The 19948-nt window shown below is 37.2% G+C and overlaps 1 protein-coding gene across 3 annotated transcripts in view; it reads right to left on the reverse strand.

Moving 5' to 3' along the window:
- The window catches only part of COL5A2 (collagen type V alpha 2 chain), a 288262-nt gene that overhangs the window by 114555 nt on the left and 153759 nt on the right, over positions 1 to 19948 (reverse strand). Inside the window, exon 1 of one of the 3 annotated variants that reach the window (XM_031451780.2) lies at positions 12929 to 13380. The exons of the other annotated variants lie outside the window; for them this stretch is intronic. Coding sequence (XP_031307640.2) covers positions 12929 to 13025 — 97 coding nt within the window. The 5' untranslated portion in view covers positions 13026 to 13380. Of the gene's footprint in view, positions 1 to 12928; positions 13381 to 19948 lie in introns of those variants that run through there. 3 annotated transcript variants of the gene reach the window in all.

Below are 19948 nucleotides of genomic sequence, written 5' to 3' on the forward strand. Positions count from 1 at the left end.
AAGAAACAGTCTATTTTGTTGAGGCCCTCATCTCTCTAACTGCATGTTTCTCTCTGCACAAGTAGAGAGTCTTAAAATATACCAGAAAGTAGACAGGCTTGAGGGATGATGGACCCTTTGTCTAAACAGTTGGCTCAGATTGCTGTGGATATTTGTCACCAGTTTAAACTTCTAGCTCAAAGTCACCTTCTGACCCAGGGAAAAGGGATCCCCTGCTACAAACAGTCCCTTAGAGCTTAACTTTGATTTCGAGACAGGCTTCCTGATGAGAGATGAATAGGGGAAAAGTAATAATAATAGTGGATTCAGCCTTCTGCCAGGAAGCTACATTTTTGCTTGTAGAGAGACTGCAGTCCAGTTATATTAGAAAAATCATGTTTTGTTCTTCCATTGTTCTGTTTGTCCTCAAGTCGAAGTCTCTATTTTTGTTTTTTTCCTATTTAATTCCTATTTGGGGACTTTGGGGGTTTTCTAGATAATTATGTAAGCAAGGTGTTTTGCTCTCCTCGATTCAAGGTGTAAAAAACCCCACCAATTCTGCTTTCTTTCATTTCCATGAAGAGTCTCATACTCCTCTGAAGTATAAATAATATTATTTACTTAAAAGAAAACACTTATTTTATATTCAGCTAACTTTTCATTACAGTAAAAGCTTACCAAAATAATAACATTACCCTTATAGAGGCTTTTAAATCTGACATAGAATTTCCAAGGATATTATGAATTCTTTATTTTGAACCTGTGAGATAATAAAATAAAAAGTATTATCCCTGTTTTATAAATGAGGAAACTAAGGCTCCAACACATTATATTTATAAGGAATTTATAAGAAAAAAAGTTAGGACTTTATTCCAGTTGTCTGACTCAGGGCTAGAAGTCTTTGGACCCTGTTGCTACATTGAGCTAGTAGAAGTTGAATGAGCTCACTCAGCACCTTCCTCTGCACTGACCACCCAGGTGGAGGTGCATGCCATCCCTCATAAAAACATTGCCCAGTGTCCCACTAAGTCTGTCTTGAACGAATAAAATACCAGGAAGGTAAACAGATGCTTTATGTACTGAGTATAGCTTCACTTTTCATGAACTCCTCTACCTGAACCAAAAGTACAAACACTTGCCAAAATCATTCTATTAGGAAAAAGAATAAAATTAAGTGAGTATATGTACCAGTAAGTTTATGAAATGCATCCTAATACCAAAGTATAATTTTCAGAGGTTCTACCGGTTTGCTTTTCCCGACTTGCTTTGTGAATAACCAAGAGCGGAGCACAGACCTGGCCCAAGGGGAGAACATGAAATGAATAAAAATTCCTTATTACCGTTTCAAATCTCACAATTATATCTCTCTCCAGTCCCCTCCCTCTTCCCGCCTTGTTCTGCCCCAGGTGCCTAGGGGTCACTGCTCCCCCATCCTTTCTCCTTCAAACCTAGTAACTGGAAATGGTCTGATAAAAATTATTCAGTCACGGAGAAAACAATCTGTAATGGCCCAATCAGGGAATCCATCCTAAAAGAACTAAGAATATTATTCACTTTTCTTCAGCGCCTATAAAGTGCCAAGAATTTTAATGCAGTTTTTCAGTATGCATATGAGAAAACTGAATCTCAAAGAAATCAGTAACTTGCTCGAGATTACAAAGTTGCAAATGGCAAAGTCAGGACTAATGTGAGACTCCAGAATCCCATGCTCTGTTAGTTGCTTATTGACAGCAAATGGGAAAGGAGAGGTTCCAAATGCAAAAACTGCTAAAGGTTCTAAGTGTAGAAAAATGGTAATAGTTGGGAACTGAGGGAATTTCCCAGAATTAAAAAGTCTCACTCTGAGACAATGCCCTGTTCATACTGCCTGTAGGCCTAGTTGAACATATATATGCTATTAGGTGGAAACGGAGACACAGGATTGTGGTAGTGCTTATTTATTTATTTATTTATTCTAAAATGACTATGTTTTAGGATTATAGGGTAAATTTAAAAAATTAGAGAAATCAAAGAACCAAAATTCAGAGATAACATAAACTTCCCCAACTTCTTTGAAATTCTCCAAATGAATCCCACAAGATAGGATATAGATATGATCATGGAGCCCCACAGTACTCTTGGAATGTACTCTTTCAATGAGGCTGTCTGAGCCAGCTGCTACCTGGTATCCTTGTGCACCCCAGAGAACGCATCTTCCCATGCACTTATGCCTTCCATATGGTGTGCAGACATACGGTTCTCTCCTGAAGAAACTCAAAAGCCCTCTTCAGAAACAGTGAGAATCCGGTGGGCAAATTTCCATTTTGATTATACTGAAGCAACTTTCAGTTTCTATTAGGATGGATGTGAAACGATTCTAATGACTTGATTGTGGAACCCTCCATGGACAAATTACAGAATGTCCATGACAGCTGTGTTTCATGCACCTACAGTGTAGGCTATAAAGACCATCTGATACTGGGCTGTTCACCTAGAGCCACAGTATCAGCTGATTCTGATGGCCAGGGAATATTGGGGGGAAAAATCATAAAAGGCAAATTACCATATAATGTGCTCACATTACAAAAGTGTAATATTTGTTAAACTGTGCATTGGAATAATGACTAGAGAGGATATGTGTTGTGTATTAGTTTCCTATGAAGTAAAAAAGAAGAGGACACCAAACAGGTAAGTTTAGACAGGCAATTAGGCTAGAAGAAAAATTCTGTAAATCGAACCAAATTTGGGAAGGTGACAACATTCAGATATAGCTACAGTGTGAGATCTTAATTCTCAGGCAGATTCCTGAATGCCTTTCCTTCAAAAGAAAGGAGGTTGAAAGCACACTTCCCTAAATAGATTAAATTAAATTTAATTTAAAAGTCATCTGTTTCAAAACTGTTTTCTAAGTGGACCTTCTTATCCTCCTAGGACTTTAGCAACACTGCAGCCGTGGAACAGATGTGGAAGGGGTACACGGTAGCTCAGGTGAGTGCAGCTTTAACACGTTTGTAACATTTAGGTGCTAAATATGCCAAAATGTCATTTAAAATACAAATTTAATTATCATAAAAATACTACTTTAGTTTCATTTCATCATCCTCCAAATACTCAAGCACTAACATTGTCAATGGAAGGTGAATGTATTCACTGATTAATCTCTAAAGAAATAATAGTGTTTCAATTTTGATTCATTCTTTACATAAAGGAATTACCCTGCTTTTTATTTTTTTTCAAATAAAACAAACAGATTTTAAGTAGCCTGAAATCTTCCCAGGCTAATAAGAACTCCATTGGTTCAGGAATTTATTAGTTGTTTCTCAGCAAAATTCAGTTCAGTTTTACTGTGCTTAAGGGAGAAAAATTAAAGCACAAACAAACGCATGCCTAATCTAATCCGCAGGGATCAAGATTTAAGAGGAAATGGGGTAGGACTGGAGAAAGAAATGAGTTTTTTGTGAACACTTCAGAAAGACATAACACATGTAGCACCTTACGGCTTAAACACAAGATTCCGATGGAATGTTTAGTTGTTCCTCCTTCTCTGGCACTAGGTCTTTTTTTTTTTTTCCAGCACAAACTCATGTAAAAGAAGATTCTTACATAAGAATCTCATTTGCCTTAGAATGGTCAGTGCCCTTCTGCCCTCACAAAGTATAAGCCTTCCTTTATAATCAGAAGTTTTGTGTTTGTAGCCAAAGACCAGAAAACTAGGAACTTTTTCTTTGTAGTTCATCTTCCCATGGTAACCAGTTAAGTCCACTGTCCACCAGTCCATCCTACCAGAAACTCTAGTTAAGAATTTAGCACTAACATGAGAAACATAATGTTCTGAATTAAACTGTAACTTAATCGTTTCTTGAACAGAAAGCTCTGAAAAGAATGAGAAAGAAAAGCTTTAAAAATAATTTCAAACTAGCATAAATGAATCTGATAGGTTCTTCTACCTCAGGAGCAAAAAATAAGTATACAACTACTATTTAAGATAAATGAAAATACTAAATCTCTATAAATGAAAGGTATTTGCTATGAGAAGCATCCATATTTTTAGAATTCCATAATGAAAAACTCAAATGCTGATGGCGACAGAACAACTATACTGAATAACAAAGATTTAATTAAAGGAATTCAGAGCTACAAATTATCTGGTGAAATTCCATGTGTATACCTCCTTCCAAGTCAAACCCATCATTTTGTTTAAGTTTGAAAAACTGAGAAGAAAACAGCAGCTAAGTAAGGAAAGTGTGAGTATGAATAATGTGCCTTCATCCTACCCCAGTTTCTACTTTCTGGAGTCAATTTCACAAAAACTGGGGAGTGAAGAAACCAGTAGCCTTTGGAAAATGAAGAGACTAGCTGCAAAGTCTGGGAAAAGATGGTCCCCCAACCCCACTACATCCAAACAGTCCTGGGAGCTGCCTTGTAAATCCCTGTGCAGTGAAGCAATTTCTCAATCCAGATGCAACCCAGAGCAATGCAGTGCGGAAAATACGCCTCTAATTTTTAATAGAGACTTTTATGACTACCATATTTTCAGAAAATAAACTCCGAAATAGACAGAGCTGGTAGACAGACATGAGCGAGCGCTGGGGCATGGAATGGATTGTGCTTGGCTTGCTCATGCCCTGGGAATAATCGCAGAGGATGAAACGTGGTGGGGGCAGTGAAACACGAAAGCTTGAAACCACACGGCCGTCAGAAAGTCTCCAACAGAAAGAGGTTTCTGTATCTTTTATTTTTTCTTCCTGTACACAAGAAGACAATACAATAAAGCTCTTCTACTTGAAGAGTGAAATTTATAAACGGCTTAAAATATAGTCTATTTAGATATTAGCTGAAAATACTGATGTCCTGTCAACATGATCACAGTAGAATAGTAGATAAAATTTTCATTTTAAGTTTTACCCTGGACTTGAATCTCTTTGAGAGCAAAAGTTGTTTATTTATTTTTTTCCATAACATCTAACATTTTGGTTCTCATAATCATTCAATAAGCATTTGTTATTACTGTCATATTATTAAATAATAATGGAATAATAATACCAAATATCATTTAATGAGCTTCCACTATTTGTCAGGAGCCATACCACTATTTAAGTGGTTTATAAACATGATAGTCTTCAAAATAATTATTTGAGGTCAATATTACTATTCCAATTTTATAGATGAAGAAACTAAGACAGAGAAATCAAGAAAATTACTCAAGAATATGCAAATATAATTTGCAAAACCTGAATTTGAAATCAGTTTACTGAATACTTGAATGAATAAATAGTGGGAAAGATTTTTTTTTCGATTTTCAAAAATAATATTCATTGGCATATTTGCATAGAATAACTATCATGTACCTAATACATAAAATAAATCTGACATGGAGTGGAACCTGGAAAGTAGACATAAAAAGAGGAAAAGTGTGTGTGTGCATGTATGTAGTGGGAAATGAGAACTACAGGCGATTCCTTATTTTGAGGCAAAGAATGACAGCCGCTGTGACTAAAATTCTAGAAAAGAGCCAGATCATGGAAGGTCTACATGTCTTGCTTAGGAGCTTAAACATTATTCTTTCCTTGAGTTTTGGGAGTCAATGGAAGGTGATCAGATTTTAGTTTTATATCACAGTGGCCACAGGGAGTCTGTGTAAGTGCGGGTGGGTAGTGGCCACATGGGAGGCAAGGAGACAAACTTAGACACTATTGCAGTAACTGCAGTAACCCAGGGATTACCGCGACTATGAAGATGAGAGCCTAAACGGAGGTATTTGTAGCAGAGAAGGAGAGGAGGTATATTTGAGAAATATTTAGCAGGTAAAATGGTAGAACTTAGTGACTGATAAGAATTTTCCTTGAATGACTAGGTTGGATGATGTTGCCATTAACTGACATAAAAAATACATAAGAAAGATGATCCTGTCTTAGAGGGAAGATAATGAGCTGAGTTTTGGATAGACTGAACTTGAAGTGGCTATGGACCATCCAGTGGGAAGCTGGATATTCTGAAGTTCATGTGGAAGGTCAGGGCTGGAGAGAGCGATTTGAGAATGATCAGCAATTAGCTGCTATGCAAAATCCTGAGAGCGAGTAAGATTCCTAGATAATTAAGAAGAGAAAATACAGAGAGGACCAGTGGATTAAACCCTATGAGAAAGCAAAGTGCCAAGGGATAAAGAAGGAGAAGGATCCCATGAAGCTGAGGGCAAAGGTCAGGAAGGTAGAGAGCACCTTCAGAGAGTAGCCTTTCAGGAAAGCTGGGGAGGCCAATGGTAGGTGACAGGAGCTCAGTGGAACATCTCACATTTCAGCCTTCATCTTACTAGACAGGCTTATGTGGAATGGAAGAGGCAAAAGTCAGAGTGTGGTGGGAAGAATGAGGGCATGGAGGCAGACAGAAGGCCATGCTGCTCCTTTAAAGCAGCTGGGCCGAGAATAAAGAGAGGGTGGGAGCCACGAACAGACTCTGGGAAAGAGCTGAGCTTGTTTACAGGCCAAAGGGAAAGAGCTCCTAGAAAGGAAGTTGTGGAAGTTATGGAAAAGAGAGCATGATTGATGGAGCACGTTCCCCCAGGAGATGGAGAACAAACAAAATACAGAGGAAAACATATCCAGAAGGCTCTTCAAAACAAATTCAAAAAAGATTCAGTTAAAGTGAAAAAACATACCACTAAGGTTTCTATCTGTGATGACTGAAGTCAGATTGTAAATCACTTTCTGTGTCTCATTTAAGTGCTCTACAACTACGTTCAGGTAAAGTTTCCAAATGACCCTTCTAAGAGTCCCATCAGATTGACAGAGGTGTGTCTAATTTCTCCAATTTCAGATGAGGACCCAAAGGCTTAGTAAGGTTAAAGTACTCTCTAAAGGTTGCAAAACTTCTAAATAGCAGAGATAGACTAGAACCCAGTTGTTCTTCCAATAATGGTTGTTCCATGGCTTACTTTACTGAAGTATACAGACTAAAACAAGGCTTATGTTGCAAGCAACGTTTCCACCGAGGATATAGTCTACTGTCATCTTGAAACTAAATTTGTAATTCTTATTGAGCAGACATCCAGAAAGGAAAAGAAAAGAAGAGGAGGAGAAAAGAGAAAAGAAAACAAACGGTAAGATTGTCCATAAACATTTTTGAGTTTGAGCATCATATCAAAAAACTATAGAGACAAAGTTCCATTATTTCATTAATATTGTTAACATTACTGGCTTCTCTGTATAAGGCAACATATGGGTGAGGAAAATCTTGTGCTACTGTAATTTCTCTGATACACTGTTCCTTAGAGAATATATTCAGGATAAGGTGGAACCGCCCTGATTTCTGTTGAAGGGTTTACTTTTAAACATATCAATAAAATAAAAACACTAAGGCTGCCAATTTAGTCACAACTTTAAGGCAAAATTTTCCATTGAATAGACTGTCCCCCCCATGCAAGTGCCAAGGATAGATACTCTTTTAAATACTGAATATAATAGCTTATCATTCTTAAACGAAATTTAGGAAAAAATCCACATAAAATTTACATGGAAAGAGATTTAGAGGAAAACTAAATTGTCAGTATCTTCCTAACAATTCCATAGTCTTCTGTAAACCTGTACTACTTGCCCAAATTTATACAATAGGTCAATTAATAATTAACAATTTAGTCATTTTTCCCTACTATTACTGTATCTCTCAAATATAAAGAAAAACTTTTCAACGCTGTGATCTCAGAGCAAAAAAAACTAGTCAAAAAGTGACTTATCTAGGTTTTTTCAATTTTGTGTGGGTGGGGGGTGGGTAATTAAGTTTATTTATTTATTTACTTTAATGGAGGTACTGGGAATTGAACCCAGGACCTCGTGCATGCTAGGCACATGCTCTACCACTAAGCTGTACCCTCCCCCTGTCAGTGACTGATCCATTTTTAAACATTTTATGAATTGCCATATATAGCTAAGTGATGATGCATGAATTATCCTTCAAGTAGGATTTAAAAAAGAAAAAAATAGATTAACATGACTTCAGTCTTCTAAGCCCCCTCTTCTCAAAAATAAACCATTTTCTTTATGCTTTCACCTCACATACTGCATTATGTGCATTTCTAGAATGATCAGCACAATGAGTTTTAGGCCTGTGGAGATATTATAAAAGTGTGAAGAGCAGGAAGTAAAAGAGAAAAAAAGAGAACAATGAAAACTATATATTCACCTGGAAATAGGTTTTAATAGTATGTGTCCTTTACATAGTGAAATGATTCACCCAACCCACAGTGAGGAAGATTTGGGCCTTGAGCTGTGTTTTCCAGAAATGATGGTGAATTTGCAATGGTTTATTTACAAACTTTAATTAGGTAGCTTTATAAGTGAACGGAATGACTAGCATAGCAAGTTATCACCAAAGTCACAGTGTGTCATCTTAGAACAGGAAATCAACTGGTGTCCACATCAAGATCAAAAGTCTTAGACAGATTTAATACAGTGGTTCACCAGCATAGATTGGAAGCCCTGGGAGAGCTTCCGAAATCCCATCCAAATCTACCAGATCAGGATATCTGGAAACGAGGGGAGCCTAGAATCTGTATCAGCAACAAGTTCTTCAGGTGATTCTGCATGCAGCCAGCTCAACACTGATCTGTGAGTTGCTTACAACTAACTTAAGAGTCATGGTCAAAGTATACATCACATTTGTCAATATAAAAAATTCACTATATCTATCAGTCTATCAATCCATATGTATAGAAGGAGATACTCTTCAAAATAAAGCCTCATTCTAGTTTGAATAAAAGTTGTAGCTACTTCTAAATTTATCTGGTGAGAATACAGAAAGAATTGAAAAGAATTTCAACCTGATATTTAAGTGCCATCCCATGTTCTTGGCTTCATGGTCTACTCAGCAATGAACAATAACTGGGGTAGATCTGGTTATTCAACTATATTCTGTCCATTGAAACCAGAAGACCTATTCCACTGAAAGTGGCTGACAGTTATGCTCACTGTGGTCTCAGGCTTGTGACTGCCTCCTAACAGCTATTCACCCTTTTATATCCCTCTTAACAGAACTCTATTTAGTAGAGTGCACTACGAGGGCTACCCAGCTAAAAGACTACATTTCCTAGCAGCCCTTGTAGCTTTGTGTGACCACATGACTAAATTCTAGCCAAAGTAAGTTGAAATAATATGAAGACTTAATACTCTCCATTAAAAAAGAGGGAATCATAGCTTCTGTTTCCTGTCCTCTGTCAAGATGCCTGGAAAGTAAATGTAATGGCTGGAACTCCAGCAGCTGTCTAGGAACATAACATCAAGGACTGTACCCTAGGGATATGAGAGAGCTAGAAATAAACTGAATGCCCGATGACACTGTAGAGCCAGTATACCAGCCTTTCACTATCTAACTAAAAGCTTCTTTTATATAGGAAAAAAAAAAAAACCCACTTTTTTTGGTTTAAACTACTGTATTCTGCTATATGCAGCTGAACCCAGATCAAAACATCCACTTTAAAAGTCTGCATATCCTACATAATCCAAAGTATCTATTTCAAAAGTAATGAGTTTAAAACAATGTATGAGTGAACAAGTATCTTAAGCTATGTATTCATATTCTCTACCTCTTTTAAAATGATCCCATCCAAGTGGATCCCATCCGATCCACTTATCGAGTGGTAAGCTTTAGTTTCTTCATATTTGTATTTTAATAATGAGATAAATGGCATAACATAATAAAAATGCAGGAGACCATGCTATAGAAAGGACTGTGAGCCCCTCACCTCTTAGTAATCAGAAGTTGGCTTGGATCCAGGAAATCAGTATAGGGTTGCAACAAGAGGGTTGCAAATATATGTTCCATGAGCCAAACCTGGCACCCAGATAAACTGCACTTGGCTTATGCACTGCTTTCTGAAAGCTTTAGATGTGAGTGCCTTCAAGTGGTCATGTATCTTCAGTTCTCCACAGGCCCATCATCCCCTGTTGACATACAAACACTTACTTGCTTCATTTGTTGATGTTACCTGCCTGAAAAGCATCGACATTTACAGTCTCTGGAAATAAAATGGTACATTTCTGCACCTTCCCTTCTCTCCATTGCCTCTCTGTGGTTGAAATCAATGATTCACATCAAAGATTACTGTCTAAGATTAAGTATGTCCACTTCTGATAACAAGAATGTATATAAGTTCACTAGGTGCTAGACCTTCATTTAGAATATTAAAATTACTATAAATATATATTAGCATTTTATCCTACAAAAAAAATGGGGAACCTCTCAAATCACCCCTCCACCACACACACAGACACACACAAACTTATGAAAAGCTGACGGTGTCATCTCAACTCTGAATTTTGTTAATTAATAGTCTCAACTAAAGTTAGCCTAACTCTCAAACTTTCTCATTTTTATGAACTGAAAAAATCAATTCAGTTCTTAATATTTAGTGAGAAGTAGTAATGACTTTGGCCTAAAAGGCCTAAAACTTTATTTACTTACTTTTATCTCATCATAGTATTTCTATTAGGCAGGCACTGTGTAACTATATAAAACGTAAGTTTTAAATTTCCGGTAAACAGCCAGAGTCAAACAGAAAAGATATATACCTTGAGGTCTTGAAAAGAAAAAATAAAAGCTTCTAAGTATGTACTTACATGTGATAACAGGTTTCTACTTTTCAAAGAGGACATATTTACACACAAAGGCAATACCACCATATATGACTTAGTCATAGCTAAAATTTGAAAAATATACTTGTTTTGCATGTGTGCCTCAGGTATTTCTTTAGTTTAAAACATTTACCTGAGCTCACTCTTCCCCAAGCTTAAAATCACATGGAGTTTCAAAATTCTGACACTTTCATTAAGCTTGTGACAAGCCTGAACAGGGAAAATAAAGTATTGCCAAGTATCCATACAATGTAACTTAAACCAAAATATACATGATAAGTAAGTAGAAGTTATATAGCTCTGAATATACTGGATTCCAGAATTCTTTTCTATATCACCTTTAATTAGGGTGATAACTATTTTCTTTTGCTATTGAATTTTAAATCACATATATTCTTCTTAGCTTGAGTAATAAAACTGAGGAATTTATGTTTTACAATACGTATGCAAGCAATTGCCCTTTTTCTGTAAAATCTAATGTTTGGAATTCCAGTTTCTATGCTGTTTGGTTGGTTACATTAGGAGAGAAGAGTTGGGATGGAATCAGGGACTTTTTGTACCAAACACCATTTTTCTAACATCTAACATTAGTATTTAGGAAAATTAAACTCTGCTCATTTTTCAGAAACACCTACAGAGTAATTAAAATTATTTGGGGAAGTTCTTTAACATATGGCCTATCTCATTTACCTTATGAAACATTCATTTATTCACATGTTTGCTTATTTTCATACTTTATAAAGGGAAGTTATTTATTTTAAAATTTATTAACAAGGAAAGTTGTGTTAATTTTTACATAAAAGTTGTTGGTTGTTTTGGTGGGGGAAGGGAGTCAACTACTTCTTTTGTATTCAGATTTTTCTATTTCTATTGTAATTTTTCTGTATTTTTTTCTCCCCTTTCCTGACTTCTACTTCCTATACAATTGTCTTCCCCACCTTCCAAACAACATACGCTTTCCACAGCACTGCGAAGAAACTCAAGAAGTTTTATCTTTTATAAATTACCTCTTTTTTAAAACATAAAAAGTAACATTAAAAGTTCCAAGATTTTAGAAAGTGCCCCCTCTATGGGACTCTGGACAGATTGTTGGGTATTCATCTCAGATTCTTATTTTCACTCTTTAAATGTTTTAGACCTTGGTCTCTAGATTAATTTTATGAATATCTATAGAGCAAAAATACATGGAAGCAGGTATTAAAATACATATATACATATACACATATACATATATGTGTGCGTGTATACATATACACAAAAATACATTGTAAGACAATAACAAAAAAGTTAAATAAATGCGCTAAGTTTTAAAAGCTTGAGTTTGATGTTAAATTGTTATGAAAATCTATAATGGCTAGTATGAAAGAGTACATGTCTGTATTTGAAACTTCAGGCCTGGAGAGCAAGGATTTAGTAATCAGTGGAACCAATTTAAATATTTTCTTATATTCTGTAGCAGCCATGCATTCTTGCTTAACCATACCACAAAACCCAATCCTAACATATGCAAATTGCATAGGGAAAAAAAAAATTGGTAACCAGGCAAGATTTGTCTTATGTTTTAAAAAAGAGAAAAGAGAAGAAAAGAAACTTGTGTCTAAGGAATAATGCCCATACAAATACACCGTGGTAAATAAATTATATAAAGCATGCCGATTTCCGGCCTTCCGCCATCCAACAGGGAACCACCACTGTCCTGATAATCAAGTCAAGAGGGTGGGAAAATAAGAAATCTGGCTTCTATCAGCCTCTGTCATGGAGAAATAAACGAGACTGTCTCTCAGAAAGCAAAAGTGATTGTAAGATCACAAATGAAAATGGGAACAACGTAAAAGTCTGTAAAGAGACAAGAATAAGGAGCCAAAGACAAAGAAAAATCAGTTATCAGAGTGGCTGCAGAGGTTTTTCTAAACAAAGAATTTTATGAAGCAGCTGAAGTTCAGTACAAAAAAAGACTCCACCCTACCCAGCTTCTGCTGCGACTTTTGCCTTGCTCTGCAAGCTCCAGTCCACAGAACAGAACTCTAACTAAAAGTGTCGTTAGTGCTCCGTTTTAAGCACTCTTCTTTTCTTTTAAACTTCCCACTCTCCACATTCAGGCAAAGGGACTTATCTTAGGCTTTCCCAGAAATATTCAGTAGTGTACTCTTCCCAAAGGCAGACGTAGAAGCTCCGGATTTACAAACATCCCAATTGTCTTCCGAGCCGTTTCCCAGGTGCAAATCTGTCAGCCCCCTTCTCAACTTCAGACCAGAACCTCCTCTTCATGCTCTTCCTGAGGCTTAACATTCCACCTACTTCCCAAACCGTGCAATAAACACCACAAGGAAAGCAAACGGCAAACTCACCATCCTCGTCTTCTTCCTGGGCTTTTATTGAGACAAACTGCCCTAATAAAACAGTAAGAATGAGGAGAGGTCTTGCTTCCACCCAGTTTGCCATCATGTCTAAATATTAGACATGTGGGTCCTCCTGGGAGTGAAAAGTAGATTCTAAGGTTATTGTAGCACCATGAAGTCAGCTGCGGGCTCTTCTTTCAGCACCAGCCCCAGGGCAGCCTCTGCAAAACCCCCTTTTTCAGCACCAGCTCCAGCACAGTCTGCGAAAACTTTTTTCAGGCGATGCAGCTTTAAATAGGAAGAATGCTGCCTCCACTTCTTTTCCTGCCCCTTTTCAGCTTGTTCAGGCTCATAACCATCCAGTGTCTGCCAAGCAACGGTATGATTGATGGTAAACAACCAAATCAGAACACGCGCCTCTGTGCCTTGAACTGTTCCTATTTCATTTATGTTTTAAACATAAATGTGGCTTAATCACAGAAACAAACGTTTGTTTCTTTTTCCTTTTTTTTTTTTTTAAAGAAAGCCTGTTAGAAGGAAAGAGTCTTATTCTCCCTCCCTAACCCTTCCCCCAGACACACATCCCTTCACTTTTTCCCTATAAGCTGAAAAAGACATTAGGGAGGAAATACAGCCTTTTAACCTAGTTTTTGGTGTCTAGATAATTTAGGATTCTTGTCCACCTTAAACTTTCAAAGGATCAAATTTTAACCATTCTTTTTACTGAGGAGAAAAAAAATTTCCTTGCCAGATTCTTTCTTTTCCTAGATTCTGGAAGGGGAATGTTAAATGTCCAGGTGAAGAAACTATTCTAGACAAATAAATGTGTGATGCCTCATACTTCGAATTAAGATCCTCTCCTTATCCCTCCACCTCTCTTATTTAGGGAAACACATCTGCAGGTCCTTCTTGTCCCAGAGGATTTTATAATGTAGAAAAATAGTTTACTATGTGAGTGGGGAGGAGTGGGACACACACTGCGTTTGGATGCAGAAAGGCTTGCTTCAGATATCAGCTCCGCCACTCACCCATTTTGTAAACACAAAGTCCTTTATCTAGGTGTGCTCCAATTTTCTCATTTGAGAAGAGGGGTTTGGCTTTGCCCTGACCAGCGGATAGGGTTTAGTGACACTAAAGTGAGTAATATATGATTAACTAAGTTCCGAATTGCAAAGAACTACATAGAAGTAGATGGTGGTGTTATTATCCCTAAACCAGTTTTTCAGGGAATCTGGAGGTTCCAGTTGCACTGTTCCAGAGCAATATCCATGTACTTTTGTGCCACACTCATGCTTGCCAAGGTCATAATGACCTCAGAGTTCCACAGAACCCAATATAGTTGCTGCTTTGAGTCCACCCAAAATCAGAATGGCTGGTCTACACAACACAGGTGAGTCCACGGTTCTTAACAACTCAGCTGTGACCAGGCACCCTGAACAGGGCTAAGCACTGGAGGGAGAGGATGACACAAAATAAAGTGTCTTCAAGGAGCACATGTAGGCACTAAGAAAATAAATTTACACGAAACAAGAAATATAAGCCAGAGCAGATAAACATGTATGGTACATCAAGCCCAGTGGAAATTCAGAGAAAGGAGAAATTACAAGGTAAGATTAGGTCAGGAACACATTATCATCACTTTTCTTAGTAGAAAGAAATCCAAGAATCTTTGAGTTTTAGCTTTGGAGCTAGAATCTCTGGAGAAGTATTCCAGAGGAGGTCAATTCTCTAAGCAGCTGTACCCCTTGGTCTAACTTTTCACTTCAACATGTCTCATTTTAATTACTTATTACCATCACACTTAACTGCCTTGCTCCCATTCAAATGAATGGGCTGAGTAAGGACCCAAAATCACTCTTCTACTAATTCTATCTAGAATAACTGAGAGAGACCAGGACTTGAAGAACACCTTGCTAAATATTCAGAAAGAATAAGAGAAAAATGCAGAGAAAAAAACTTAACTACTCTCTGCACCTGCCACTTCTGTTCTACTATGAAACCACTTTAGACATCAACACTCCAACACCAAAGGGTTGGCACAATTTTCAGGCATCTTGTATGGAATCTTTACTGAACCGTGGAGACCAAGGACATTTATGGAGAACCTGCAATTCTCAGAAAGTCTTCTAGATGCTGAGGGCACAGAGCTGATAAGACAACAGGACTTGCAGCAGTGCTTGCGCAGACCAGCATGTTAGTATCTGTCACTAAAACAGTTATTATCAGGGTTTCAATACAATTATTTTTAATTTAACTGTAAACACAGCTTTTATAAGAACGATTTAAAACACAAGTCAACCTCTCACAGTTTACTCCAGTTTCAGCTGATCCTTCCCATCATACCAAAAGCACACGGTATGTTAAGGGGAAAGCACATATTTTCAAGAAAGCTCAGATGAGTTAGCATTCTCTCTTATCCTTGAAAGCTTTGTGACCTGGGCTTTTCCTCTATGTTTGGCTTTAGGAACCTAGATTATAATTTGGAAAACAGGTGTTGACCAGGTATGTCTGTTTAATAAATGTAGCTGAATTCAGGAAGACTTGACTATTCCTCAGTCCTCACAGAACTGGTTCTAGGCCTCAGTGTTTGGGTGGGGAGCTTAGAAATCTGTCACAATTCCAATGAATTGTACATATTGTAATAGTATGTGCCTAGTGGGTGAATTTTTACTAACACAACTCTACACACCAACTCTGAATGGTATTTATTATTTTTTCTCGAGGCATATACAGGGAATTATGTTTCAAAGAAATATCAAGCGTGCTCAGCTAGTAAATGGCAGATCTGGGATTCTATTACAGGGATGTCTTTCTCAGAAGTGAGAATTCTCACTGCTCCCTAGCTTTTAGATCCACACCAATACCTCTAACCTCAGAAGAAAAGATGTCTCACACCCTTCACAGGTAATCCCTCCTTCTGTACCCTTCTTCCCGTCCCCTCACATCCCCTTCAAGACATTACTCTGTCAGTATCTCCCTCAGTTTCCTCAAAAAAGAAACAAAGACCCCAAAGGTTTCCCTTAACTCCACATCTTCTATAGTTTCTTTTTTCCTTTCCTTGCTCTCCTGGTTAGCTTCACCCTGTGCATCAAGATATCATCACCGGCACCGCAAGAGACACTAACACCCCTTTGTCATTAAACCCAAAGATCTTTCTTCTTCCCTCCTGTTGTGTTTGATACCTGGATCATTCTCTTCTCACTGAAACTTTCCTCCCATGGCTTCCTGAGCCCACATACTCTTATTCCTTCTGCTTTTGGGTCAAATTTCCTTTGCTAATTCTGCTCTTGAAGTTGTTGTGCTCTCCACTGGTGTACTAGCACCTTTTTTACTCTTCATCCCCATTGTCTTGGGCTATTTTAACTATTAGATCCCTTGACTTTATGTCCTTTTTCATGCCAATAACTTCCAGTCAAGGCTCCACTCCTGAAGTTGGAGATCTGTATTTCAAGGTGCCTGCATTGAACATCTCTCTCTGGACAAGTCCATGAAACTTAAAGCTTCCAAAATGAAACAAACTATGATCTTCCAGTGTTCTTTATACCAATTAACACTGCCATAATTATCCTAGCCCCAAGTCAGAAATGGAGGAGGTCACTGTTTCTTCTCCTTCAACGCACATTCAATTGTTCACCGAGTCTTGCTGGTTTTGTTATCGGTTTCTTTTTCTTTTTAATGAAGTATAGTTGACTTATAATATTATATTAGTTTCTGGTGAACACCATGGTAATTTAATATTTTTATAGATTATACTTCATTTAAAGTTATTATAAAATATTGACTATATTTACTGTGCTGTACAATATATCCTTGTAATATCTATTTTGTACATAGTATATATTAAGTAGTTTGTTCCTCTTAATCCCCTCCTCCTATCTTGTCCCTGACCCCTTCCCCTCTCCCCACTGGTAACACTAGTTTGTTCTCTACATCTGTGAGTGTTTCTGTTTTGTTATATTTGCTCATTTGTTTCATTTTTTAGATTACACATACAAGTGACAACATACAGTAATTGCCTTTGTCTGACTTATTTCACTAAGCATGTTACCCTCCAGGTCCATCCATGTTGTGCAAATGCATTTGCTACAACGTCTCTTAAAAAATGAAATTAACTCTCAAGTACTCACATGATCTAGTAATGATATTTTAAAATAACAGTGATGATGATGAAGAGGAGGAGAAGGAAAATGCCTATTTCTTGGTTCCCATCTCCTGCTTTCCTCTTCTGGCTTAAGCCATTGGAAACACAGATTTTTCCCAGGAACATAAGCAGTTTCACACCTCAAATTTTGCTCAGGCTCTGAACTTTGCCTGAAATAACCACGTCCCTGGTTTAATTCATTTTCTCATTCAACAGACATCTGTTGATGTCTGTTATTTGCCAAGTTCTACTCATGGCACTAAGGATACAGGGTGAATAACACAGACAAGGTCATTGATGCTATGGAGCCTAAAACAGCCATAAATAAGTGAGCAAATATGCAAACAAGATAACTACAGACAGTGAGGTGCCATGAAGGAAATAAACAGTGTGTTCTTTTAGAGTCTGTTAGGATTTGGTGGTGGGAAGGATGCTGCAGATAGGGCCATCAGGATAAACCCTTTAAGGAGGTAACAGTGAATCTGAAACCTAAAATTTGGAAAGGATCTGTCCCTGGAGAACTGGTGGAAAATGGCAATCCAAGCAGAGGGAACAGCAAGTGTGAGTGGCCTGGCATGTTGTATTAATTTTGTATGGCTGTCATAAAAATTATTACAAATTTTGTGGCTTAAAACAACACAAATGTATTATCTTACAGTTCCACAGGCCATAAGCCTGGGTCTCACAGGCTAAAATCAAGGTATCAGCAGGGCTGCACTCCTTTTGAGAGTTTCTAGGGGAGAATCCTTTTTCTTTTGCCTTTTCAGGCTTCTAAGAGATCACCCACATTCTCATAGCCTCTTTCTCCATCTTCAAAGCCAGCAACATGGCATCAATCTGACACTACTTTTGTGGTGACATCTCTTTCTCTGACTATATCCAGGAAAGGATCTCTGCTTTTAATGACACATGTGACTGCACTGGTTCCATCTGGATAATGTAGGATAATTTCCCCATCTCAACATCCTTAATCACGTATCACAAAGTCTTTTTTGACATGTAAGGTAATATATTTCCAGGTTCCAGAGATTAGGACATGGACATCTTTGGGAGGCCATTATTCTTCTTACTAGATAGGGATAAGCTTTTAGTGTGCAAGAGTACAAAGGAAGCCATTATGACCAGCTTGGTATAAGGCTGGCGATAAGATCTGTCAGTAAAGTCTTATAGGTCATGAGGAGGACGTTGGATTTTTTTTCTAAATGCAATGAGAATCCAATGAAGATTTTTTAAACAGAAGAATGACGTGCTCTAATTTACTGATTTTTAAAAATTTAAATGGCTTGTGAGAAATGTATCATAGCAAGGCAAGAATGGAAGTGAGGACACAAGTTAGGAAGCACTTTTAGTCCAGATGAGATATTATGGAGGTTTGGACTAGGGATGTGTGGTGAAAATAGAAAGAAGCAGAGTAATTCAGGATATATTTTGGAAATAAAATCACTGATGAATTATGAGAAGTTAAAGTGAAAATCTGAGGACACCTCTGCCAACTGAGTGGATAACAGAGCCAGCAAAGCTCAAGTGTTGCCCCCTTGACAAACCAGTCTGTTCCTTCACAGAACTGACCAACACGTTCTGTGTGGGCCTCCCTAACATCAAACAATACTTGCGTGTCAGATCACCCTGCCAGATTGAAACCTTTTTCAGATTTTGGGTGTTTTTTTGTTGTTCATATTTGTCCAGTAGTTATTATTGAATGCATATTGTTTGGTAAAGAATCAGTAAAACCTGCTGATTGATTAGCCATGACAGAAGTGACAGTGAGTATAAATAAAAATAATTGTAAGATGTCAGCCCTATGGGACTAGGAAAATGATGGTTGTAGTGACCTAAGCAAGGAAGAGAAACTAACCGATAAAAGAGTAAAAGGCGAACACATAACTGAGTAGGTGCTTATATGCCAAGAAATAGCAAAACTATAATTTTTAAACAGAAAAAGACTGCATATTGTGAATACACTTTCTTTCTGGCTGAAAGCCACTGTGAAGATAATAACTATAATGATAATAAAAATGGCTAGACTGTTAAGAACTTACTATGTGTCAAATACTATGTAAGCATGTTATATGTACTCATTAACAATTCTCAAAGCAATGCTATGGAATAAGTCCTATTATTTTCCCTATTTTACAGATGAAGAAAGGAAACTGAGGCTCATAGAAGCTAAATAACTTATGCCAAGTAATGCTAGAGAAGTCAAGAAATGACAAGATCCAGGTTTGGAACTCTGGCTGCTGAGTCTTTTCTCTTAAGGAGCTAACCTTAAGAAATTATACGACAATTATTTCCTTAGTTTAAACTCCATCACTGATATTTTTAAACAAATGACACCACTGAGGGACTCTCTCAAAATGTCTTGAACATAATATCTTTTCAAGTAAACAAATACATGAATCGATGAATTTAATTATAAATACCATCTATATCCAAATTTTATGCATATAGTTTAGCTCTATATATTTGTACTGAAAATATACCTTTTTACATTTAGGCATAATTAGAAATATTTTCTTATTTTATTCAAAAATTTTAACTTGTTAAAATATAAACCTTCACTTTAATCTGGATATTTATATTTTAGCACAGTCATATCTTGAGAAATGTTTGCACTTTTACATTTTAAAGTACTGTCTTATCTCCTGAGGCAATCAACAGCCACATTTACAAGTTATGGAGAGTCCTGTGAGCCAAAACCATAAATGATCTGATAAGTCATGATGGCTTATATAGCACCCAGCTCTTTACATACTGGTTGAGGACATGCATAGTCTTTGAGACACAATAATCCAGTAAAATAATACAAGCAGGATGATCATTCTCATTCCATATTGGGATTCAGAGAGATTGTGAAGTCACAAACAACAGTTTCAAAATTGATTTCCAAG

This window comes from Camelus dromedarius, chromosome 4 (genome assembly GCF_036321535.1).
Source record: "Camelus dromedarius isolate mCamDro1 chromosome 4, mCamDro1.pat, whole genome shotgun sequence".
NCBI classification, from domain to species: domain Eukaryota; kingdom Metazoa; phylum Chordata; class Mammalia; order Artiodactyla; family Camelidae; genus Camelus; species Camelus dromedarius.